Here is a 26551-nt window from a genome sequence, read left to right on the forward strand (position 1 = left end):
TGATTATTAGCGTTAGCTAACAAACTGATTATCAGTGTTAGCTAACAAACTGATTATTAGCATTAGATAACAAACTGATTATTAGCGTTAGCTAACAAACTGATTATTAGTGTTAGCTAACAAACTGATTATTAGTGTTAGCTAACAAACTGATTATCAGCGTTAGCTAACAAACTGATTATTAGTGTTAGCTAACAAACTGATTATTAGTGTTAGATAACAAAACTGATTATTAGCATTAGATAACAAACTGATTATTAGCGTTAGCTAACAAACTGATTATCAGTGTTAGCTAACAAACTGATTATTAGTGTTAGCTAACAAACTGATTATTAGCGTTAGCTAACAAACTGATTATTAGTGTTAGCTAACAAACTGATTATCAGTGTTAGCTAACAAACTGATTATTAGTGTTAGCTAACAAACTGATTATCAGCGTTAGCTAACAAACTGATTATTAGTGTTAGATAACAAACTGATTATTAGCGTTAGCTAACAAACTGATTATTAGCGTTAGCTAACAAACTGATTATCAGTGTTAGCTAACAAACTGATTATTAGCATTAGATAACAAACTGATTATTAGCATTAGCTAACAAACTGATTATTAGTGTTAGCTAACAAACTGATTATTAGCGTTAGCTAACAAACTGATTATTAGTGTTAGCTAACAAACTGATTATCAGTGTTAGCTAACAAACTGATTATTAGTGTTAGCTAAAACTGATTATCAGTGTTAGCTAACAAACTGATTATTAGCGTTAGCTAACAAACTGATTATTAGCGTTAGCTAACAAACTGATTATTAGCGTTATCTGACGGAGTATTTGTTAGCGTTAGCGTTAGTTAACAAATACTCTCCCTATTCTTTAAAGGAGTCAGAAGCTCCTATTGACATTTGAACATGTTTTTCCTGCAATAACTGATGGAAACCACAAAGTTCTCCTTCTGCTGAAAACTTTAACTAGACCCTTGCATTTCCTGCTGCATCTCTGGGAATGAGCCTGGCCAACAGTCTGCTATCCTGTTTGGATCTGTGGTTCTGATTCCCAGAGGTTCTGAGGAAGGCCCAGCGGGTCATTAGTGAAAGTAGAGGCGAGGCAGGATCAGAAATGCTGCAGTGATGGACCGGAGTGCTAAAGAGGGGTAAGAGTGTGATGATGTCGCAACCTCAGCATTAGGCCGAAGTGCGTCTCATCAACAGAGGTCCTACATGTTCAACTGAAGGTTCCACCCAAAATCAGAACCAACTTCACACAGTTCTGGATCTGCTGAGTCCATTATACAGTAAAAAATAATGAGGAGGAAGAAAAGAAAGAAGGAAGGGCTCTGGACCCAACCTCCTCCCGGACCCAGATCTGTGTTTTTAGCGCTGCTGCCCGGTCTCGGTGAGGTCCAGGTTGATTCCGGACAGCAGTTCTCCTCCGCAGGAGCGGCTGAGCAGCTCCTTGAGAGCTTCGTTCACGTCGTTGTTGAAAACGGTGGTGAAGCTGCAGTTGGGATAGCCTCCACCTCCTCCATCTGCTGGGAGGGAGCCCACCGCCTCCTGCACCCACTTCAGCTCGTTGCTGAGCTCCAGCTGCAGGGCGTCGAAGTGGCCCTGCCTCTCCCGGAAGCGCTCAGTGACGGCGGCCAGGCCGCAGCTGAAGGCCTGCATGTCGTCCTGCAGGCTCCTCTTGGAGGCCTCCACCTTCCGGAACTCGTAGCGGATTTGGGAGAGCTCGTGCCGCACGGCCTCGCTCTCCTCCTTGTACCAGGCCTCCTTCTCGTTGTAAATGGAGACCAAGGCGTCGATGTCCTCTTGCAGGGAGTCGTGGGCCGCCGCCAGGCTGAAAAAGGAGCCCTCCATCTGGTCGATGTCCTCCACCACCTGAGCAAAGCGCTCAAAGTTCACGTAGGTGTTGTTGGGCGGCATGCTGGAGTGGCACTTGATGGTGTATTCCCTCAGACGTTTAGTCTTCAGCTGGCGGCGTTCCCATTTCTTTGGCTCTTGGGTTTTATTCTCCCTTTGAGCTCGTTGGACTGGAAGATTCAAAAGGAGAGTTGAGAGAACAAAGGAAGGCTTTAAGGCTTCATTCGGGTCTCCAAGGTTCTGGAAACCTTGAGAATGATGTCATGACCAAGGACCTTGTATCTTAAACATGCTTTCCTGGATCCACAAACCTTGAATGGCTCTATCAAGTCCAAATGCCAGAAACGCTTCACATTCATTCATTCATTCATTCATTCATTCATTCATTCATTCATTCATTCATTCATTCATTCATTCACACCCTGATGCTGCCAGGCTACTGGATGATGGATTACCTTAATCCACGGGTGGTTGAGAGCATCCTGAATTGTTAACCTCTTCCTTGGAGACAAAGACAGAATAACGAGCTCCTCAGAACATGAGCGCCACCTTCCTGTGGAGAGTATGTCGCACCTCATTCATTACCTCTTGTCTTTCTCCAGCAGCTGGCTGATGAACTTCTTGGCCAGGTCGCTGGTGTGACCGAAGAACTCCTCGTCGAACTCGTAGTTGACAGCGGAGATGTTCCCCAGCGTGTCCTGCTTGGTCTCCCCCAGGAACGGAGACGCCCCGCTCAGCCTGGAACGAAACAAACATCACTGCCCGGCTCGCCCCGTACGGTTCTGGAGGCGGTTCTGCTCAGGAGCCTCCGGTTCACTTGCAGGATGTAGGTGATCACTCCGACGCTCCACATGTCCGCCTCCAGCCCCAGCGGCTCGTAGTTCACGATCTCTGGAGCTGAAACAGAAAACAAGACGGACGTACAAGCCAACTGGGTTATTTCCTTCAGAAATCACTTTTCCAGATCAGAATCTCATAAACTTCAGTCCTGAAGCTCATAAGTATTAATTCCTCAGGACAAAGCCTTCATAAAGAGTCAATGTGTCAGCAGGCCACAATAATACAGTTTCCTGGGCGATAAATTGCCCTAACACTTATCACGAAAATCTAATATTAATAATTATAATAACACTGTGGAACTGGAAGACATTTAAACATAAAAAAATAAATAAAACAACAGATCAAATTAATTGTTACGTTTCTGGAAACAAAACTGTTCTTCAAAAAAGTGCTGGTTGAGACCAAAGCACCAAAATCAAGACTTTCGTCGTCCAGTTTTTGGTAGAAATGATAAATCATGCAAATGGAAATTATTGAGTTGTTTGTTGAGATGAATGGATTTATTGCTTATTGGGACAAGCCGAGCTCAACTGATGAAAAAAGAAAGTATCAACAAATAATCCGCACAATCATGAAGTCAGTCTAAGCCGATCGGACCGAGCCGATCGGACCGAGCTTCACCTACGAACTCCGGCGTTCCCAAGATGTTCTTGAACTCGACGCCGGCTTCGATGGTGTGGGCGAGGCCGAAGTCAATGATCTTGATCCTGGGCAGCGCCACGTTCTTATCCAGGAGCATTATGTTCTCTGGCTGCAGACAGCGGGATTATTCCAGATAGAGCAGAGTGGAAGGTTTTCACACAACGATCCAGAAAACAAACAAAACGGACAAACCCGAAACAAACAAAACATTGAGCTGACCAAACAATTCCATCATCCATCCATCCATCATCCATCCATCCATCATCCATCCATCCATCCATCATCCATCCATCCATCCATCATCCATCCATCATCCATCCATCCATCATCCATCCATCCATCCATCCATCATCCATCCATCATCCATCCATCCATCATCCATCCATCCATCCATCCATCCATCATCCATCCATCATCCATCCATCCATCCTCCATCCATCCATCATCCATCCATCCATCCATCATCCATCCATCCATCCATCCATCCATCCATCCATCCATCCATCCATCCATCCATCCATCCATCATCCATCCATCATCCATCCATCCATCCATCCATCCATCCATCCATCCATCATCCATCCATCCATCCATCCATCCATCCATCATCCATCCATCCATCCATCCATCCATCCATCCATCCATCCATCCATCCATCCATCCATCATCCATCCATCATCCATCCATCCATCCATCCATCCATCCATCCATCATCCATCCATCCATCCATCCACCCATCATCCATCCATCCATCCATCCATCCATCCATCCATCCATCATCCATCCATCCATCCATCCATCATCCATCCATCATCCATCCATCCATCCATCCATCATCCATCCATCATCCATCCATCCATCCATCCATCCATCATCCATCCATCCATCCATCATCCATCCATCCATCCATCCATCCATCCATCCATCCATCATCCATCCATCCATCCATCCATCATCCATCCATCATCCATCCATCCATCCATCCATCATCCATCCATCCATCCATCCTTCCATCCATTCATCATCCATCCATCCATCCATCATCCATCCATCCATCCATCCATCCATCCATCCATCAGTTCATCCATCCATCCATCATCCAGCCCATCCATCCATCCATCCATCCATCCATCCATCCATCCATCCATCCATCCATCCATCCATCCATCCACCCATCCATCCATCCATCCATCCATCCATCCATCCATCCACCCATCCATCCATCAGTTCATCCATCCATCCATCCATCCATCCATCCATCCATCCATCCATCCATCCATCAGTTCATCCATCCATCCATCAGTTCATCCATCAGTTCATCCATTCATCCATCAGTTCATCCATCAGTTCATCCATTCATCCATCAGTTCATCCATCCATCCGCATGTTTGCTTCATAAAAGCTGTGAACCAAAACATTATTAGAATAGAAAAGTATTTATTTGTCCTTCAGTGGGAAACGAAAGATGAACATTCAGTAAAGAGGGTTGATACTCTGCTGTGACATGAGTCCAGCTCTGGAGGTCACGCTGTGACCTCTTCAGGGACCACACCTCCCGGGTCGGGTCAGGGTGGGACCAACCTTCAGGTCAAAGTGGGCGATCTTCCTGGTGTGGAGGTAGTTCACTCCTTCCAGGATCTGCTGGATGAACTGAGTGGCCTCCTCCTCAATCAGAGACTCCTTCTGGGCCAGGAAGTCAAAGAGCTCACCGCCAGAGACCCTGAAACCAGAACCAGACACGGCTTCAGCTGGACCGGAACCAGCTGCAGGAACTTTCTTCTAATCATGTAAATTGATGACATTCTGACAAACAGCATCTTTCTGCAGCTAAATTCTGCCCCCTGTTGGCGTCCAGTTGCAATGTAAACAAGCTGGGACAAGGTCACCATGCAGGATTCAATGAAAAAAAGGATTATGTTGAAGACTTCCTTCATTGCATGTCCACAGAAGGACATTAGGGCTGAAACGATTAATCCATCCATCCATCAATACTAGTTTGGTAATATTAAGACATGCTGTTATTGCAATAAGACGTTGATTTTCTTACTTAATCAATGTATTTAATTATTAGTTTATTTTTTATCTTTTTATGTATTTTGAATGTTGTGTGAAATAAGTTGAAGTGGTTAAATAAATATCTGCCAATTTTCTATCTGGTTAATCAATTAAATAACAAAAATATCCAACTAATCATTCAAATAATAAATTAATCGCCAGAATAAATTATTACTAATTTGCAGTCGCAGCCCTTAACTAAATCCTGACCAAAGTTGAGAAAATGCACGTTTCTGTCGAAGACGCAGGAAGTTCCCCCAGCAGCCACACGGTGGCGGTGTGCTGCCACTCACAGCTCCAGGATGAGCACCACGTCGGTGCGATTCTCGTAGACGTCGTGCAGAGTGACGATGTTAGGGTGCTGGACCTGCTGCAGGATGGTCACCTCCCGCTCGATGTCGTCCCGCCGGACGCCCCGGGAGCTCGCCAAGCTCTGCCGCTTCTTGATGAACTTGGCGGCGTAGTCCAGACCCGAGCTTCTCTCTCTGCATTGCTTCACGATGGCAAACTGGCCGCTGAAACACAGACACGATGTGAGGGGTAGGGTAGACTCAGGGCAGCAGGGTCAGAGGTCAGCTGCAGTTCGGATCCGACATCAGGAAAGCAGAATAAACCTGAACGTGTGAAAACGCCTTACGACACAGGAATGATGCAAACCAGAACACACGCAAGCAGAAATTGTAAAAAGGCTGCAAGTATCAAAAACAATTGGAAGAATGAAATGCTGTAAATTTGCGAGGGCCTCCAGACCACTAGGGGGCGCTGACCACCAAACCGCATGGGTGCAGCCAGCGGTTGAAACGATTAATATAAAATAATCGTCAACCAATTCAGTAATTGATTAATTGTTAACTGGAGTATGCAGACTAAAAAAGTCATTTACTGAGAAAACAATATACTAAGAGCAACATAAAAATAAATAAAAACACATCTTACATTTAATATAAATGTGTTCCAAATCAAAATCTTTCCAAAAAAAGTAGAGGACGGCAACAAGTGCTTTTTTTCTTGAACACAATTCTGACTTAATTGTCTGAAATATATATATGGTAAGTTTCTAGTAAAAACATAGACAAAAAAATAACTTTTACAACTTCTATCTAGAGAAAATGAAAGTTAATTAATTAATCTGATCATTCAAAAGGGATAAAAAAAATTATTTCACAAAACGTCACATTTAAGAAAAAAAGATGTCTCCAAGTCACCGCTGCCGTGTTTTTAATTAATTTAAATTAATGTAAGGGTGAAAAAGTTAACAAAATTATCTAAACAAATCCAAATATCAAAATTAATTAGACGCATCCTTTGCTACAAATGATCAAACGTTCACGAAAGGAATGTTGTTGCTACTTATTCAGCAGTAAAATGTCTGTGTATAAATGTAATTATTTGTTATTGTGCAGTTTTCTATGCATTTTAATGTTGTATAAAATACATTGAGGTTGTTCAATTAAAAAAGCTGCATAAAGTGCCCATTTCTTCTGATTATTCATCAGAATAATCGATAAAATAATCAATTATTAAAATAATGGCTGCTCTCAGTAGGAAGTTGGAGGAAGAAAGAAAAAGGCGTCATTCTAACCCTTATCTGACCCCATTCAAGGGCTTTTACAATATTTTAGAGCTTTTCTGATGATAATCTCTGTCTGTCTCACTTCTATTTTTGTGCTGCACACATTCTGCAGAAAGACACATCTGGACTGCATCAGCCTGACACGTATGGGCAAAAACACAAAAACACGCAGAAAACATAAAAACTTAAAAACATGGCACTACTGTTTAGGCCAGCTCTCAGGCTGCTTCCTCTGCTGACCAGTTTGTAACCGAACACCGAGACGTGCCGCCGCTGAGGCACAAAACTGCTGCTAAAGATAGAGGAGGCCTTTAAAAAGCAGCATGATCAGAAGAGCAGCTGCTGCTGTCTCTGAAGTTCACCTGGAAATTCAAACTTTGGTGACATCAGATAACGATTCAGAGATTATCATTTGGTTCAGGTCAGATCGGCAACCGTTCCCACTTTACATTATGTACATTTCAGACTTTTAGCACATTTAGAAAGTCCTGAATATCCATGAAAGTCTGAATGTTTTCATAGCAAACTAAAAACTTTATGAACAGATAAAAAAGAAAAGTTCGGAGGAAATTTGGATATTTCCAAAAGGAACATAAAACCACTCAAGAAATCTAAAAGGAACCCTCAGATATGTCTGCATCCTGAATTCCCAGAGATCTTGAAGTAAACGTGATATCCTCCAAATAGGAACCGACTAAATGTTGAGTGAAAACATGAGAATGATACCAGAACAAATCCTCCAGTTTGTCCCACAAAGACTAAACCTGTGACTATCATGTTGGTGACATTTATAATCATTATTTTAATCAAATCAGCATTAATTATCAGTTATTTCTTAATGCAGACAACTGTTGAGTATTGCATGAATACCTGCCCAGTTCTTCTCCAATCTCATAGAAATCCTCCACATTCTGCTGCTTGAATGAATCCATGGCTGCAGCTGGAAGCAACACGTTTCACCCACAAATCATCCTGGAAATAACCTGAAAACTAAAGTCACACTTCAGACCGTCAGATGGATTTGTGGAAGCAAACCTTTTTCTTTATAAAATAAAACTGCTTCTGTTCACCGGTCCAGAATGTCCCCCTGGTCTGTCTGCTCTGCTCCAAACGCGAACACTGAAGTCACCTCCGAACTCCGTACCAGACTCCTCTCTGAAAGTTGCCAATTTAACGCGGCTCTGCTCTGCAACGGGACGTCTGCTAGCAAGAATAAAAGTCAAATACCTGAAACAATAAAGACTATAGAACTGTATTTTTTAAGCCGAGTTAAATAACAACCGAACAGTATTCAGACGATTATGTCATGAAAAAAATCCCACATTGACGTTTGTAGAAATTGAAGTAAATTTTAATTTGCATTACTTTGAATGAAGTTTGGCGGCTCTTTCCGTACTCGTTCAGCTCTGTCACTTAAACAAAAAGCAAGCTAATTGGTGGAAAAATCTTTCTGGATAATTAAAGAAAATACAAAAACAATTAAGTAAACTTTTATATGAATTTATAGATTTATTGTGTTTAAAGTTCCCACATCGTTTTCATGTCAACTTTCTTTTCCAGGTTGAAATTTTCAGGATCATTTTATGAATTTATTTTTAGACATTTTGACAAAAGTCAGGCTTTACATAGATGTTATAGCAACATGTATTACATGTTGGATCCATGTTAAACATGTTAGTATTGCCAAGTTGGGTGTCAACATGACTAAATTTGCTGCTTGAGCCTAAATACCATGTTGTTATATTGTGTTGGCGTTAGCTTCTGCTAGTATTTGACGCAGGATTAACTACGCTACATTAGCTTCTGCTAGTATTTGGTATTAATATTGCAAACGTAGCATTAACTGCCAATAAATAATTTGTTGATAGTTTAGCATTAGCTTTCATTAAAAACTATGTTGTAGCGCTTTAGCACTAGCCTCCACTAGATGTTGATAAATCAGTTTAGCGTTAGAATCTGCTAGATGAAATGTTGGTATAGTTCTTAAGGAAAGCTACCATGATTAATTATGTTGGTGTTTTGCTTTAGCATTAGTGGAATGAATGTTTCCAGTTAGTGCTTTAGGGATAGGTTAGCTAATTTTTAGTTAGTAGAACTGATAATTATTATGTGAAATAATAATAAAAAAAATGTATGGCAACTCAAAATGTATCACAACAAAGATTTTAGAGTTTACAGCCAAGCAGTTAAAGATCAATCTGGGACAGGAACAGAGATATGAAAATGAAACAGGTGACAGGAGGACAGGTGGAGCTCAGGAGATAAACTGGAACAATAGCATCTTTCATGTGGGTCTGACATTCAACTGAAACAGTCAAATGAGCCTCTGCTTCCTTTGGACACTCAGTTAGTGACTACATGATCACGGCGCTGCCCGGCCAGGACGGCCCAGGATGGCGAAGCAGTCGATGGAGGACCTGCAGGCGCTGGCGGTAGATGGAGGCCTGAAGGAACTGGTGATCAGGTGGTTCACCGACACGCAGGCGCCTCTCATCCTGCAGAATGGAAACTTCCCTGACTGGTTCCAGGGCCTCGCTGCCAGAAAGTAAGATCTGCACCACTTCCATAAAAGTTTATTGATTTATCTGCAGCTAAAGTTTGTAAAGTGTTTCAGTTTGTTGATCTGAAAGTTTCTTATTGGCTGTTTTGAGTTTTCAGCATCTCAGTCACACGTTCAGTTCTCTTTCTGGTTAGCAGAATGCTAAAGTTAGCTTCTAGAATAGGCAGAGCACCCAAAAATTATAAGTAAAAATACCTCAACATATTTTTACTGAAGTAAAAAGTAGCGATCAAAGAAATTACTCAAGAGCAAAAAGTATGTAATAGTTAAAAAATACATCATGGACCAAATACCAGATTTTGGTATTTAAGGACCAAAATGACAATAATTTTTATAGGTAACAAAAAATAAAATCAGGCTAAAGAAATTTTTTTACAAATCAGTTTCTTTCTATAAAAAACTTCTGACACTAAACAGAAACTGCAGGTGTGTGTCTGGGGAGGTTTGGGTTAAAACATGTTTGTTTTTCATTCAGCGGGTAGAAATTCAGAAATTTTGCTCAAGTAAAAGGAGAAATACTTCAGAGCAGAATGTGGCTCCGTCTTGATTTGCTTCCTCAGGTCTGCATTTTAGTTAAAGCTTTTTACCTGTAGAAAATTCAATTCAAAGCAAAGACCTGGATAAATACTCGATGTTTCATCCGTGAAAACTTCACCCCAATCCTTGTTTTTAAATCTGCATCAACTTCCTGATTAACGGCCGCCTAGATTTGTTCCATGGGCAGCGAAAGGCCCCTGAGCCGCACCTTGACCACGCCTGGCAGATGGAGACTTTCCATGACAAATTTATATCTGAAATAGAAACTCTTGTTTTTTTTTATTAGGTGTTTTTTTTTTTTGTCATAGTAAGTTGGGCCACAAATCTCCAGTAACTTTTTACTCAAAGACTGACTTAGTCGTACAAAATTATAAAAATGTGCAGTCAAGAGTTTTCTCATTTTTATTACTGACAAGTTATGAAACTGCACAACTTTGAGACCTTTTGCCTGACCTTTTTAATTAAAATACTTGTTACTTTGTAGCTTAGCAGGCAAAAGGAAAAGAACTGAAAATAAAACCATTTTGCAATTTTAACTGAAAAAAAAAAAAAAAAAAAAATTCTGAGTTCTTTCTTTGTGATTTTGGCCAACGTTGAAAATGTTTGGATGCGCTGTTATCTCTAAAACTTTCTCACGTTGTTGTGAATAAATTCTGACTAACCGGCTTCCTGAAGGTCTCACCACAACATTTAAATCAGGTCGAGGTTAAGACTTTGACTAGGCCATTGCTACACATTCATTCTTTTGATGCTGGTCACACGTCTCTGTTTTGGTCTCATCTGTCCAGAAATCATTGTTGCAGATGTTTCTCGTCTCATTCAGGTTTGCAAACCTGCGTTGCTTGTTGGGCTTCTCTTCCTCTGACGTAACCGCTGCCACGTCAGACTTTGTGCGATAAATTCTCCCTCTGATAGAACCAATGGCCGCTACCTGTTTGCTGCAGTTCCATGACGCAGCAAACAGGATATTTTTGAATCTAATTTGCCTGCAGTTCTGTTTAATTGCCTTTCTCCCACTCCGCTGCAGGGAAGCAGAAGATGTGCTGAGAGATAAAGCTCTGGGCTGCTTCCTCATCCGCCTCAGTGATAAAGCCATCGGCTACATCCTGTCCTACAAGTGAGGCAAATAAGGTTCCTAGTAAATCATTGAGTGATTCGCTCGCAACTCTCTGACTGAACCACTATCCGCCCTTCAGAGGTCAAGACAGGTGTCGCCATTTTGTAATTTCCCAAAATCCTGAAGGGCAGTTTGTGATAGCAGGAGACTGTCAGCTGTTTGGCAGTCTGACCCAGCTGATCGAGTATTACAAGGTCCGGCCCATCCAGCCGTTTGGGGAGTTCCTCACCTCCAGCTGCTGCCAGGTGAGACACAAAATCCCGTTTCACAAATGTTTCAACTGAGCTCTTCATCTGTTGGTCCTCAGACCTTCAGTTTAAGATGGAATTAGCAAGTTGAATACCGTAAACCAACAAAGTGTTTAGTCAAATATTTAGCTCCAAACTATTTAGCTTCACGTTACGTTTTTAGCTTCCTAATTAAACTTCAAGTTAATATTTAGTTTGAAGCCAGGTGTTAGTTAGTTGCCAATGTATTTAGTTTGTAGGTAGTTAGCTTACGTTTGGATTGGCTGCTTTGCAAACGTACAAAAAAATCCACAAAAAAATTTTTCTTGAATAATTTGAGTTTTTCTGATCAAATAATATCAAACTCAGTAAATATTATTTAAGTCTGTATAAATTAACATTGCCAGGGCTAATAAGGAAATGCTAGCATGCTAATGTGCTAAATACAGTAAAACTCTGTATTTTCACTTTTTTATAAACCTCTAAAATATTAAATATATTGAATTTGTGACTTTTGTGATATGCAAATGTTAACACAAAAGCAAACTATTTGAGTGTTATAATCAGGAAGATGTTAGCATGTTGCTATGCTAAACAGTTTGAATATTTTGCCTTTTTACCAAATGTCTCTTTAGCCTGAGAAAATCCTGACTAGCTTTGTTTCTTGCTAACTAGCAAATGTTAGCATGTTAGCTAATTCATGCTACTGGAGTAGAACATGGTTGTGGTGAAGTTTGACCCGTATGACCTTAATCTGAGCGCCGTTGGTTAGATTCGACTCATGTTTGAAGCGCTGCACTGCGGACCGTGCAGTAACTGCTGTTACTCTTTAGGACGATGCTGATGATCTGTATGATGTGGTCAATGCCAAGAAGACTTCAGGTGTCAGTGTTCAAGCTCTGCGCTCCATCTGGGACCAAGTCGAACCTGACAAGAAACAAAAGGTTCAGCAGCATCAGAGTGAATCTCATCCAGCACCGGCGCCTTCCCTCCCTCCCAAGTCCAGAAACAGGAAGCTGACGGGAACCGTATCCGTGGACGCATCGTCTCTTTCACAGGTAGGATGGAAACTCACTGAAAAGCTGATCATGTCATCCTGGTTTCTCTTCACCTGCAGGTCAGCCTGGTTAGAAATAAATTAATTACTTACAGTCCATTTCAATTACTTTGCCTCCAATGGCCATTTGCATGTTTTTGAATTTATGTCAGCTCTTAAAGAGTTTTTCTGGTCTTTACAATAATTGATCAGCGGAGAATACATCAGACCATGCATGCACTGGTTTAAATATTGAATTTTTGTACATGGACTTTATGCTCTGCATACCTGCATATTACAGATAACTCCAAGCCACCAACATTAAATTGACCATGAAATATAACAAAGAGCATCATAGAAACTGAGCTTTATGGAAGTAACTCTACGGTCTGGTCTGACCCGGTCCAGCTGCGTCTAACATTCAGAGACATGGCAACGCAGTTTGATGCAACTTTCCTGAGAGTGGATCCTTCCATTCCTGTAGATGTTGCAGCAACATGGTTGCAGTTAGCGCATCAGCATTGGAATAACAGCTTTATCAAGAAAAGAATTTACATTTTAGTCCGAAAGAATAAAAAACAAGTAACATAAGCTATGGGTAGACAGGCCCTGCATGGCTTATGATTTCTCCAAATACAGGTTTTGGATTGGATTGTTTTGCTTTGTTCTTTTCAGACCCTTCCTCCGGTACCAAAAAGAGGAATGCCTCTGTGTTTTTCCTTGAGTGGATCTCTACCAGACACAATGTCCTATCCCAGTGAAATGCCAGCCAACCCAAACAGAGAGCCGAGACACAGAGGAAGGACAACTCCGCCGTGTCCCGCTAACAGAGACTCCTTCCACCCAACAGACTCAAACAATTCAAGCCATTTATACAAAGAAATGTTGCCGGGTGCTGATCTGAGCCAGGTGGAGAGCCGGAGCCAGTCCCTGCCGTACCTGGGCAACGACGACGACAAGGAGGAGAAATACTCCAACAAGTTTAACAGCCTCTCTGTCACAGCGCCCGCCCCGTCAAAGAAGGTCACCTGCCTCACGTACTCCTCACACACTCCAGGTGTGACTCAGAGCAGCTCCGGGTCAGAACCAGAGAACGGCAGCCTGGACCAGCTGAGACCCAACCCTCTGTACCAATCGTCCGAGGCCGCCGCAGGGGGTCCGGCCCAGCAGGCAGGCAGCATGTACGCCGAGGTCTCTGATGGCCCCACGCGGTCCCCCGATGACACGTACGAGCAGATCCCCGGAGACGGCGCCGGCCACAGCAACACGTACGAGTCGGTGGAGGACGTGAAGAACAAAAAACCCAAAAGCACCTGGGGGAAAAATGTAAGAATGGAAATAACTAACAGCATGTTTCCACTGAGCCATTTGATCTGTTTCTATCATAAAGCCCAAACAACAGATGATCCTGCACCATTCCTGGGTCTGCTGCAGGTCCAGATGGTACCGTACGGTTAGGATCCACGGTTCTCTGACTGGTGACACTGCGCTAAAATAACGCCATTTTAGCTGTTTGGGGTAACAGCGCCCCGCTGGTGCAGCGGAGTGTTGGAGCCCCTGCAGAGAGAGAAGATGATGCCTCACTTATGCCAAAAAATCTCAGAACATTTCAAGAAAAAAACTTGGAAATTTCAGTTTCACAAGTTCAACATTTCGACTTTTGAGACTCAGAAATTTCTGAGATTTTTGGTGTAAATTTTCTCCAGTTTTTTTCTGCCTGTGGCGTCGTAAACTGGCGGTGGAACGCCTGGTTCCGTCGGCCCATAAGGCCCTGAACCGAACCGCACAGCGCCAAAACACTCAGTGAAAACGAGGTGGAAATATGCTGCTGATAAAATCTGAAAATGTTTCTTAATTTTGTGTTGCAGAACATTAACTGGAAGAAATTTTTCCCTGATAACAAGAAGAAATGAAGGATGCGACCCTGAAGTTCCTGTAAGATGGTTCTGGATCTTCTGCGTCTGTAACTCTGGACCGTTTGGGTTTTAATGTAACAGCCGTTTCCTCAGTTCTGTTTCAGTTGCTGCATTTCCACTGATTGTATAATTGCACTATTTGATATTTTAAGTTAAATTTGCTTTATGGAAACATGGCAATTTAGAAATTTTTTTTGTTTTTGATAAAAACTTTTGGCAACAGGGTGAAGTGTTTTTTTTTTTGGCTGCAGCAGCAGAACTTTTTTTGCATCACATGATCAACAGCTGGATGTTACCACTGATGGAAACAACAAAGAAGAAGACAGGAAGTAGTTGAAGGATGAGTTAATGACTTAACTTAATCATGTCTGATGTTAATTGTGTTTCTTAATCAATGAAAACTCTGCTATTGTAAATTGTGTTTATTTTTTAAATAAATAGAATATTAATAACGTTTGCAAAAGGTTTTGTGATGGAAACAGATGGTGGCCTGGCTTCCCATCCAGCTCCTGATCAGCTGTAACTCAGTCATATCTTCCTTTTCTCATCCTGTATTTCTGTGTTTTCCTCCTGTAGGTAGTTTAGGATTCACCCTGGACTTTACTGTTTGGTTTTTCTTATTTTAAATTGCATATTGTAAATTGTAAATTAACTGTAAACCACTGAGTTTCACCTGTCTGCTTCTTGCCTAAATGCATTCCCCAACTTTATGAGAAAATGTTTCCATTCTAAGGTAGAGAAGAAAAAATAAAGGTTTTTTGGTTGATGATCTATATGAACATTAAAGATAATCAATCCAGTTGTAGTTATGAAATGACTAAATCATAAAGGACAACTATTAGCAACGACCAGATTTATTAGTAAATATTGGGTAAATGGGAATCAGCAACTTTTTTTGTCATAAAACCAGATTTAGTGAAGCAGATTACATAAAATAATGGATTAAATGTCATCCTTCAGTGGGAAGGTTGCTGGTTCAATCTTTGTTTCATCGATTTATTTTGTAATTTTCAAATATTTGTTTAAAAATGTATTTCTATTTGATGATTGCTTGTTAAGTTTTCCTGTATAGAAATTTAACCATCAGAGAATCAAATTCCAAGAATTTCTGTTATGTTCTGTTGTTTCTCTCAACTTCACAATAAATTTTATTTAAAAAATTCCGCATGTTAATGAATGTTAAATATTTGCATTTAGCTGTCATTGTTTTGTAGAAGGCGTTTTTGTTACAAAGTAAAGGATCTGACTTACTATACGGTGAAGTTATCTTTAAGTTTAGTCAGTTGTCTGTTCTGGGCTCGGAATCTGCCGCCGCAGTTTCCTCTTCTGACCACCAGGGGTCGGAATGTTCAGCCTCCTGGATTCTAGCGAAGAAGAAGACAGGAGGCACGTCCAGATTCCAAACAGATTCCCGTTGGAGAGTCAGAAAGATTTCTGATTTTTAGTTTTTAATCAATCAAATATCGGACTAATCTGTTCTTTTTGGCACGATGGGCACCAGAGATGATGAGTACGACTATCTGTTCAAAGGTAGGTCGTGTTCCCGTCGCTGTTATCTCCCAGGCTAACTGGCAGCTAACGGAACCAGCCTTTTCTTTTGTGTTCCGTTTGACTCTCCGACCCCCAGCGGGTCTCTGGACCGGGTCAGAACGGGTAATCAGTGGGTTTTAGCTCAAACGGTTCTGGTGCGATCCGGATACAACGAAGCCGTTGTTTTGTGACCCGGCGGTTCTTGGTTCGTGTTAGCGGTTAGCTCGGTTAGCCGGCTGGCTGTGGGACACACCTTGAACCGTTATCATCCTGCCGAGGTCCGGACCGGAGGATTTCTGTCATCCGTCGGGGCTTTGAACTGGGCCCGGCATCAGAACCGGATCTGGGAGGAGAGCCTGGGCGCGGAACGGGTCGTTTCTGTTCGGGTGGCAAAGGTTCTGGGAGGGTCCAACTGAGTTTAAATTACTATTAACTACTGCTAACATGAAACATTAATGTGTTTATTTATTTATTTACATAACATAGTGAAAGTGTTCACTCCCTTTAAACTTTACCCGTTTTGCTAAATCCCATAAAATCCGATTTTATTTGATTTTTTTTTTCTTTTCACAAGTAAAATTCTGAAAAGTGTGGCATGCATGTGAATTTTATCCCTCAATAAAAATAGAGGCAGCAGAAACCTGAGATTCACCTCCTAGCAGGACAAACACTCTCAACTTTCAGCCAGAGATGATATGGGGTGGCCTAGTCAAAGTACAGACCTAAATCAAACTAAGAAGCATTAGAAAGAGTTACTGCTGTTCTCCATGCAGGCTGAGTGAGCTGGAGATGTTTTTGTGTGCATTCATTCAGCGCTGGTGGAGCGAAACCACAGATGAGGTTCTGCAGAGCTGAATATAAACGCACACCACACATTTCAGATCACAGGTTCAGCATCAATTTTCAACTTTCTTTTGGTTTGACACATAAAATCCCCCAAACACCTGGGAGTTTGAGGTCATGTGGAACAGAATGTGAAATATGTTCAGATAGTGTAAGTTTCCAGGCAAAAAATAAACAAAGACTAGAAATAAAATGAATTATAAACTAGTGTGAGATGAGGTGATTAAAACGTTTGATTGGTTAATTGCTATCAACTGATTGTTGTATTTGGTTTATTTTGTTTTTCATGTTGATTTATTTGGTTTTTACATGGAAACATCCAAGCTGCATTTGATGATCTGTCTGCAAGACAAGAAAACTTGAAACTCAGGAAACTTTGCTGGTGGTTTAAGTTTTGTTAGATTGTTGTCAACTGATTTCTGAAAACAAAATACTGCTGTGCTGTTTACTTTTGGTGAGAGACTCAAAGCAGAAAGTTGTGAAAGTTTAGTTTTTTAGCGCAGCCACATTTCCAGCTGGTTTTATTGTAGCATAGTAATTTCAAAAAGTGAAATGAAACTAAATCTCCAGTCAGTTTGGTAGAAAAGATGCTATGGCTTCATAGAATCCAATTTTTGCCACAAATGTAAACATTGTTAATCGTGAACGCAGAAAAATAAACTGAAAACATTAAATCCTAACTGTAAATGGATCATAATCTCAGAATCATAAAAGTTTGGATGTTTGTTGACTTTTGATTTCACAATGTTGGAAATTCAGAGACACCAGAGGGATGTTTGTCCCTCCTGGGCCTCCGTCCTCTGCAGACCAGTCTGTAACCAGTCTGTCCTCTGGGATGAAATGATGAGCTGGGTCAGAATTAAAATAATAAAAGTCATAATTAGAAGATTAAAACTCATATTTATCAGTTTTAAGTCATAATTACAGTTTTAAAGTTGGAGCTACTTATGGAAGATATTTTGTGGTTTACTCATAATTACAAGAATTAAAGTCAGAATTGGATTTTTAAGGTCATAATTACTAAAACTGATGCTCTGATTGAGTTTTATTCTTAATTACGACTTCCGGTTGAGGGTTTTCTTAATGATAGAAATGGGTTTGGATCTTTTAATTTATTTTCAGGGAAAATAAATGTTCACACCCTTTAACCCATAATGTTAGTTTAGTGGAAACAGAACCAGCGGGCCGGACTGTAACTCTGCTCTCTGCGCCTCAGTGGTCCTCATCGGAGACTCGGGCGTCGGGAAGAGCAACCTGCTGTCCCGCTTCACCCGGAACGAGTTCAACCTGGAGAGTAAGAGCACCATCGGGGTGGTTCGCGACACGCAGCATCCAGGTGGACGGCAAGACGGTGAAGGCCCAGATCTGGGACACGGCGGGCCAGGAGCGCTACCGGGCCATCACGTCAGCGTGAGTCCAGCGAGGCATGCTGGGAGCTGCTTCAGCTGTTCAGATGGCGACCACTAAGTTCACTGCTAACTCACTGAACAAAAATCTTAGTTCTGCTAATGCTAAACACAGTAAATTAGCCAAAGCTAATGCTAAACACATAAGACATTAGCAGAAACTGCACAGTGTATTATAGTTCTGTTGAATTATCAATAGAAACATTTTGAGCAAAAAAGATTTTGCAGAAGCTAACATTAATCGCTTAGTGCAAAAAATTTGCAGAAGCTACTGGCTAACCGCTAAACAAAAAATGAGCAGAAACTAACCCTAAACTGCTAATCTCTTTAAAAATGGTAGATGCTAATGCAAAACACATGACAAACTTGGCAGAAGCTAATGCTCATAACATTAGGAAATTAGCAGAAGCTATCACTACACGCATTAAAAATGGTGAACCACTAACCATATAAAAAATGTAGCAGGCGCTAACGCTAACCAAAAACTGTCCTTTTGTCTCACATCTTTATCTCCTTCCTGTTGACTGCTGTGAAACTCTGTTTCTGATTTTGCTCCATATCATCACTTTAAAAACGTATTAATATGATGATCAAAGAGACGGAACCCAGAATGAGGAACAATTTATTTCAGTTGTCACTTTAAAAAGCATCAGGCCAAGTGGCTGCTGGGAAATATGACACATGTTTATGTTTGTATCCACAGTTGAGAGATTTTTCAGGTGACAGTCTGACTGTGTGATGTTGTTGTGATGCTGTTGTTGTGATGCTGCAGGTATTACCGCGGCGCGGGTGGGGGCGCTGCTGGTCTACGACATCGCCAAGCACCTGACCTATGAGAACGTGGAGCGCTGGCTGAAGGAGCTGCGGGATCACGCCGACAGCAACATCGTCATCATGCTGGTGGGCAACAAGAGCGACCTGCGCCACCTGCGCGCCGTGCCCACCGACGAGGCCCGCGCCTTCGCCGGTCAGTCCAGATTCAGCCTCAGGATGGACGACCCGTCCCGCTGGTCACGCGTCTCACAGACGTCTCCTTCACTTTCCTTCACAGAGAAAAACGGTTTGTCCTTTCTGGAGACGTCGGCGCTGGACTCCACCAACGTGGAGACGGCCTTCCAGACCATCCTGACGGGTGAGCTCTGACTTTATGGGTCGTCTTTGTCCCTGTCAGCAGAACCGGCCTACGCTGTCCTTATCAGAGCTTTATGAGGCTGTTAGCTGCGGCTAGCACACAACAGCTGGCTTATCTCTGAGGCTCAGCCGTATAACAGCAGGGAGAGGCGGAGCGTCTGATTGGTCCAGCTGGCTGGAACATCGCAGCGTCTGATTGGACGTTCTGACGTTAAACCTGCAGAGGAATGTGGGTCAGCTGACCTGGAGTTACAGCTTCAGGATGAGACTGAGAGGCAAAAACACACTAAATATGACAGGAAGTTATAGAATCCACCCAAACAAGCTGGTATTGATCGAGTTTCTCTAAAGGTGATTGATCTCATTGGTTTTATTAAAACCCAGTTTCCTCTTTGTATCAAGAAGGGCAATCGTCTCTCCGTAACATAATGGTTAATTATTTCACAACATGATCAATTTTATTTCAAAAATAATTACATTTTAGCAATATTTTGTCAGGTGTAGATTTTTTTTCACATTATTACACTTAAATATATTTTTAATATATGAAATATATTCGGGTTGCTGAAAAAAGATGAGAACAAAATTAGTGAAATAATGAACAGAAATTCATGCATCAGTAACGTCTGGTTGATATTTAATTGATATTAAAACTCTGAAAATGTGACAATCCTCAAAATAAACTTTAATTATTGACTTCATGATTTTTTTTCTGTTACTATTTTTCTGCTTTCTTCGTTTATCTGTAGTCAAATCCTCGCCTTCACAGATTAGCAAAGTGGTGATAAGTTAACATGATGATCATATTTGTAAACTTGGCGGTGGACCAATGTGATCTGTGGGACACGTCACACTTTGTTTGGACCAGTTTTCTTTCCGGTTCTGTTATGGCTCCACCATGTTTGTTTCTGTATCAACTGGCTCTGCTTCAGGATTACCAGCAGCGCCTCCGGCTGGATGGAGGCCAAACTACAACGTCGGCTGATGTTATCAGTTAATTAAACAAATTTTAATAGAATAAATAATCAACAGTAATAAATTGATTAAATGTTTGGACCACGGAGCTAAAGTTTATTTCTGGTGTGTGTTGTTCAGCTCTTGTTTATCTCTTGTCTGTTTGTTAAAGTGTGGTTCAGTGATCCGTTTCCTCGCCCCTGCAGAGATCTACCGGATCGTCTCCCAGAAGCAAATGTCGGAGCGCCAGGAGAGCGACATGTCGCCTAGCAACAACGTGGTCAACATCCAGGTGCAGCCCACTGAGAACAAACCAAAGATGCAGTGCTGTCAGAACATCTAGCCCGGCCGCGGACCCGCTGCTGCCCCACCTTTGACCCCGTGACCCCTGACCCCCCACCGTCCCAAACAGACTGCCTGATCGAGACGCAGATTTAATCCTGCGACCTGAACTCTTCCTGACCCACTGACCCCTGACCCCTCCCCCTGTAGGCTTCTGCAGGACGGCAGGCGCATTTCATATCACTTTAGATTTCATTACTGTAGATGCGCTGACATGTCACTGAAATGTCTTAAAATATGAATGTGATTCTTTTCCTCGTCTCCTTCCTTCATGTAATCACCGTAAAGCACATCGTATCTCAGCTTTTAAGCCCCGCCCTTCCTCCTCTTTAGTGCAATGTACTGTGGAGGCGGCGCCGCGCGGTCCGATCGGGAACGCCGCATCGCGCCGCATCACTAGAATTAATCTGTCACGTTTTTCCAACTATGCAGAGCCGAGCGCTTCTGGAAAAATGAAGGACTGAAACGCTAATCTTTTTCCCGGATGACATTCCTGTGCAGCTAACTCTGCGTGGCGTTTTCCCAGAATCCATGGCAGCAGGAGAGAGAGGAGCCGGGCGATCACTGATTCCTAACAACACGCTCTTCTAGCTGAAGTTAGATTTCCTGCACATCCAGAACTAGAACCACATGAGGCGGGCGGATCCATGCAGCTGGGCCCCCCGCCTCGTGGCCCCGTCCCCGCCCGGTCACATGACGCCTACGTTACACCGAGCTGCCTCTGATTCGACACGATGCATGGCTTTCTGTCGTTCGCCTTACATAGCCGACATTCTCATTCCTCCTTCTGGAAGAAGGTTCTGGTGGGCAGCGCCAACAGGGTCGGTCCGGTCCAGCTCAAACCCTGAGTGTGTGTTGTGCTGGCAGTTTGAACCCAGGAGTGTGTGTGTGTTTGGTAGAGGGCAGCTCTGGACGAACTGATTCCTTTTCTCTGAGTTCTGGTCCTGATCGTGTTCACATTGGTTCTGTTGTTGTTGTTTTTTTAAACCTGTGTTGACTTTTTTTTTTTTACTATATTGAATCCTGTAACTGACTGTAATTTCAGTGAAAACACCAGAATGAAATGATGTCATTTCAAGCAAGTGTGACGGCGAAGCGTGGGCTCGACTCGAATGGTTTTATGTTTTGTACAGACCAACGAATTGTACAATTGTGTCTATATAAGTTATCAGTTTATCTTAATAAAGCGCACCAGTCATAAACCTGCTGATCAACTCAATTATTGATTCCTCTGGCATGGAGTGTCTCAGAACATTTTTTAACTTGGCTAGTAGCTAACACGCAGATCGGTAACATGTCGGCCATTTTCACGTTTGTATATTTTAAAATGTACTTTTAACTTTCTAAATACACATTTTACATTTAAATTCAGATTTATTGGTGTTTCAGCTGGAAGTTATGATGTCATCACTGCGCCGTGACGTCATCACTGCGTCATGACGTCATGATGTCATAACTGCGCCGTGACGTCATCACTGCGTCATGACGTCATCACTGCGCCGTGACGTCATGATGTTATCACTGCGCCGTGACGTCATGATGTCATCACTGCGCCGTGACGTGATGTCATCACTGCGCCGTGACGTCATCACTGCGCCGTGACGTCATGATGTTATCACTGCGCCGTGACGTCATGATGTCATCACTGCGACGTGAAGTCGTGCAGCGGATAGGAATGCAAACCGTTAGCATGGAAACAGATTTCTATCCACAACGATTCGGCTCCTGTTATCTAAAGTTTGGTCACTAAGACCCAAACAGCTACTGCAGACTTTCAGACACAATGCGACATCAGTGCAATAATTCAGTGCACAAATGCGACACGTTTGTTCCATTTCACAATTTTTTAAATAGAAAAGTTTAGAGGAGAAACACATCGGTCAACATGGCCGACGTATTTTTGCTAACAGGGTTCAGGTTCGGGTTCAGGTCAGGGTTCAGGTTCGGGTTCAGGTCAGGGTTCAGGTCAGCGTTGAACAGAACTGATGACAACACGCCCCTCTGGGTCAGGATGACTTTATTCAGGAAGTGGGGAAAAGAAAGCAGTCGGTACATCTAGTCAAACATTTCTGTCAGAGATGAACAGGAAATTATTTTAAAAAAGGAATCAAAACACAAAATTTGCCGTTTTACATCTGATTGTCATGTTCTGTTATTGCCGCGGCTGAAATTAAAATGTAAACTTCTGCACCTTTCCTCAGATAAACTGATGATTAGTTTTGGGACGCCTCAAGGCCGAGTCCTCGGGTTCCTTCGTTTGCACTCGACCACGTTTTTTGCTCTTTTGTTCATAGATGTTACAATCAACTGACTGCTGAGCGAGCCAGAGATAAAAATCAATCACGAAGGTTTGGAAAACATTTGTCTGTTCACTATTTAGACATAAAGCGTTTTAACAAACCAGCCTGAGTTTAGGCTGATCTGCAGGGTAAATCAGTTTTGAGGTAAATCAACAGGAAAGACACAAGTTGTAAGTATGGAAATCTGTATGCATGTTATCTATGCATGAGGAAATGTTCACCCTCTCAAACACACAGCAAAAAGAAAATGTTCACAGGGAGACGTCTGGAGTTAACAGCTGCTGCCTCCACAGCCAGGAAAGTGAAACTGGAAAAATGTTTCTCCATTTGTCTGGGATGAGACAGAGGGAGAAAGTTTATGTGGGAAAACTCATCAGGTGGATTCAGGATTTCATTCTCCCATCTCTTAACGGCCAGAAGTGAGTTCAGACGGAGCGCTGACTGCTCCATCCGACCGGATCAACAACCGGATCACCCACCGGATCTGTTCAGTCAAAGGTTAACAGCAATAATTTGGGTTATTTAGCCTCTAATAAAAGAAAAAATGACGCCTCATTTTAGATTTTCATCATGTTATGCATTAATTTATAAGTAGCTAAATATTTAGCTTCAATTTAAATATTTAGCTTCCAACTACATATTTAGTTGTGGCTAAATAATAAACATAGTTAGCTTCCAATATTTTTGTTTGGAAGCTAAGTCTTTAAGTTGAATCTAAATGACTTGAAACTGCTTTGAAATTAATAAATAATTTTATGAAAATATATTTTATAACTCCACATTTTTGGCTGAATCATCCAAATTATTTCTGTTCATCTTTGTCTTTACAGCGTTTCTGTTCCTCTCCTGACCTGAAGGAACGGTTTGAACCTTGACCTTTGACCTGACGTCCTCCTGGGAAATTCTGCAGAGTTCTGATCCAAAGCCGTTAACAGTAGATCAGATCCAGGTGTGTGGCTGTAACCTGACGGTGGCGCTAGAGGGCCGGTTTCATCAGTCTGAAAAGAGCGAAGCGTTTTCTGGAAACGAAGGAGGGAAACTGGAGGGGTTTTCTCTGCAGCGCCGCCTGCAGGTCGGAGGTGTTTCTACGCTGAGTCACATGGTGATTATTAACTAAAACATCAGTAAAAAACTATCGGGCTTTTCTGAATGTTTTTCTATCTTTCTTTGGCATGCAGGAGAATAAAGCTCAACACAATATGGGAAAAGCACAACAATATCCAGAAGTCCATATCTAGAACAGATATATCTAGAACATAGAAAAGAGAAACTTTGATTCCTCCTGGATCTCTGAATGTGAGCAGGAAATAAGAAACTGTGTAAAAATAGCAGAAATGTTCCCAAAGAGGTTTCATGGTCAGGAGTCGAGTTTCCTGTCTGAGAAACGGTTCAGGAACTTTCAGTTCTTCAGTTCCTTTGAACAACGGATCCATCTGCGTTCTGGACGGATCCGTCACGTTTCCCTCTGCGGGAAGTTCTGTTCATCAAGTTCAGACGCTGCGACGCTCAAACACAGTGACGAAGACATAAACTGGTGGAACTGGGAGCGTCCCAGTGAGGGCGCTGGGCTCAGAGCAGCGAGCTGGTGGGGCTGCCGGCAGCGGCGGGGTGATGCTGCGGGTCGGGCTGGGCCGGACCGGCAGCAGGTCGTAGTGGCTCGGGATGTGGCTGTTCCTGGGCAGGTCGTACGGGGTCTGAGGGAAACCGGGCAGCAGCGCGGCGCCGGCTCTGACGGTCGGCTCTGATGGACGGAGGAGAAACAGAAACTGACTGAGCTTCACTTGGTTTAGCTGACCTTTGACCTGATGCCGTAACAAATGCTGCTGGGCCATAAATTATGGAGATAAATGATAATATTGTTTTGAGGCCATTGTCCAGTAATATAATAATAAAGTCATAATAATAACACGTTTATGTTCTGATGAACATTAAGCACTAGAAGACATTTTAAATCTCCAATATAAACAAAACAATAAATATAATAAATTATAAAGTCTCTCAAAAAATGTTTAGTTGAGACAAAAAAATAAAACTTTTAATATCCAAAGTTTTTTACTATAAATACAGAAACATTTTATCTACAGATATTTTTTTTCTGGGAGCTTTTGAAGAAAATTTCTGCCACAACAAAAATGTTGATGAAATTGTTTAACTTTGAAGATGTTGAGTTTTTTACTCATTTCATCAAAATCATATTTTACTATATGAATTTTTTTTTTTCACGTTTGGAATATTTAATAAACACTCATGTCAAAGGTTTTATTCTAACGGAGCTGCCTTCGCCTACCGATGTCATAAACGTTCCTGGCGGGTGGAACGCCGCCCGCCGCCGCCGCTCTGATGGCGCAGCAGCGCGTCGCGTGCTCATGATGCACCGGCGACTTCATCTCCTCGTAGCTGCTCTCGGCGTGCTTGCAGAGCGCCGGCTGATCGTTGATGGTGGCGTACGGATTCTCGCTGTTCAGGGAGCAGGTGCTGGACAGAGAGCCCTTCATGTAGTCTGGAAAATACACAGGAAGGAAGAAACACGGCTTCATGAAGGGGGCGGGGTCAAACACCATCAGGTGTTTAATCTGACGGTTAAACATTTAAACCTTTAAATGCAAATTATAGAAACAAAACTCCTGGAAGCTTAAAAAATTAAAATATGGTAAAAAAACTGATGAACAGATTTAGAACCGGTTCAGCCCGGCGCCGAGGTTTGGGTCAAAGGATTATAAGTTGACAGGAAAATATTGAATAAAATATTACTGGGTAATTATCATTACTGAAACTCACAATCATAAAATCTTAACCCAACAGATCAAAAAATACAATTAAAATAAATATAAATTATTTGAACTTCAGTTAAATCAAACCAAGTCATCAGTTAGTGAATCTGAACATAAACACAACATGTAATATTTTTTAATAATATTCTCCTCATCGGCAACATCTCAATACGACACTGAGCTCAATATGAAGATCTGCAGAGGATTTCAGATCATCCAGGATCCTCACAGGGATCGGTTTGAAAACCCACAGCAAATATTAAAACTATAAACATCTTTCTTTCAGGAATAATTCTGACAGAGAAATGTGAAAAGATGCTTCAAGTTCAGCTTATAAAAAAATAAAAACTATTCATATATGAAACACACTGGGGAAAACCCTGGATTCAGCTTCATTTCTCATAATTTGAGAAAATAAAACGTTGAGGGAATGTTGAGGGAACGTTGAGGGAACGTTGAGGGAACGTTGAGGGAATGTTGAGGGAACGTTGAGGGAACGTGGTGATGCTGGAAAAGTTTTCTCCTGGAGGAATGAAGAAGAAGAGCAGATAAACCAGAGAGGGACGGTTTCTCCTGTGGAGACACAGTTGAGTTCAGAAAACCAGGTGTGAATCAGCAGCATTCAGGTGCAGCAGGTCACCAGGTCATGCAGGAGATTATGAAACACAAGGAGCCGCAGGTCAGAGGTCAGGAGGTCGGTACCTCTGCAGGGCGGCTCCAGGTGGTAACTGAGGCGCCGGTCGATGCAGTAAACTCCTGAGGAAAGAACCAGAGATAAACGTCCTGGGGAGTAAGAGAAAGACGTCCAGTAGGGCGGCGCTCCAGAGAGGCCGACGTTCAGAGTCTCTCCTGCTGACACATGTTGGGTTTCAACATGGTTGAATTTAGCGCCTTAGCATTAGCTTCCTCTAATCACAGT

At 42.2% G+C, this 26551-nt stretch overlaps 1 protein-coding gene, 1 long non-coding RNA gene and 2 pseudogenes across 2 annotated transcripts; 2 read left to right on the forward strand and 2 right to left on the reverse strand.

Annotated features, from left to right (window-relative positions):
* Window positions 1-324: 324 nt before the first annotated feature.
* On the reverse strand, window positions 325-7956 carry LOC129352144 (death-associated protein kinase 3-like; annotated as a pseudogene).
* Window positions 7957-9355: 1399 nt separating this feature from the next.
* LOC129352145 (SH2 domain-containing protein 7-like) lies at window positions 9356-15420 on the forward strand. The gene is made up of 6 exons (XM_055021011.1): window positions 9356-9507; window positions 11087-11176; window positions 11256-11421; window positions 12237-12461; window positions 13115-13765; window positions 14308-15420. Exons 1-6 carry the CDS (start codon window positions 9356-9358, stop codon window positions 14350-14352), a joined length of 1329 nt encoding a protein of 442 aa, XP_054876986.1. The 3' UTR covers window positions 14353-15420.
* Window positions 15421-15727: 307 nt separating this feature from the next.
* LOC129352147 (ras-related protein Rab-11A-like) lies at window positions 15728-21768 on the forward strand (annotated as a pseudogene).
* A 793-nt stretch (window positions 21769-22561) lies between these two features.
* On the reverse strand, window positions 22562-25185 carry LOC129352158 (uncharacterized). Its single transcript, XR_008604859.1, has 2 exons — window positions 25149-25185; window positions 22562-24602 (listed from the first exon to the last, which is right to left on the reverse strand). It is a non-coding gene; the product is annotated as an uncharacterized LOC129352158 (long non-coding RNA).
* Between the last annotated feature and the right edge of the window lie 1366 nt (window positions 25186-26551).

The sequence above is a fragment of the Poeciliopsis prolifica genome, unplaced genomic scaffold (genome assembly GCF_027474105.1).
Source record: "Poeciliopsis prolifica strain line A6 unplaced genomic scaffold, Auburn_PproV2 SCAFFOLD073, whole genome shotgun sequence".
Classification (NCBI taxonomy): domain Eukaryota; kingdom Metazoa; phylum Chordata; class Actinopteri; order Cyprinodontiformes; family Poeciliidae; genus Poeciliopsis; species Poeciliopsis prolifica.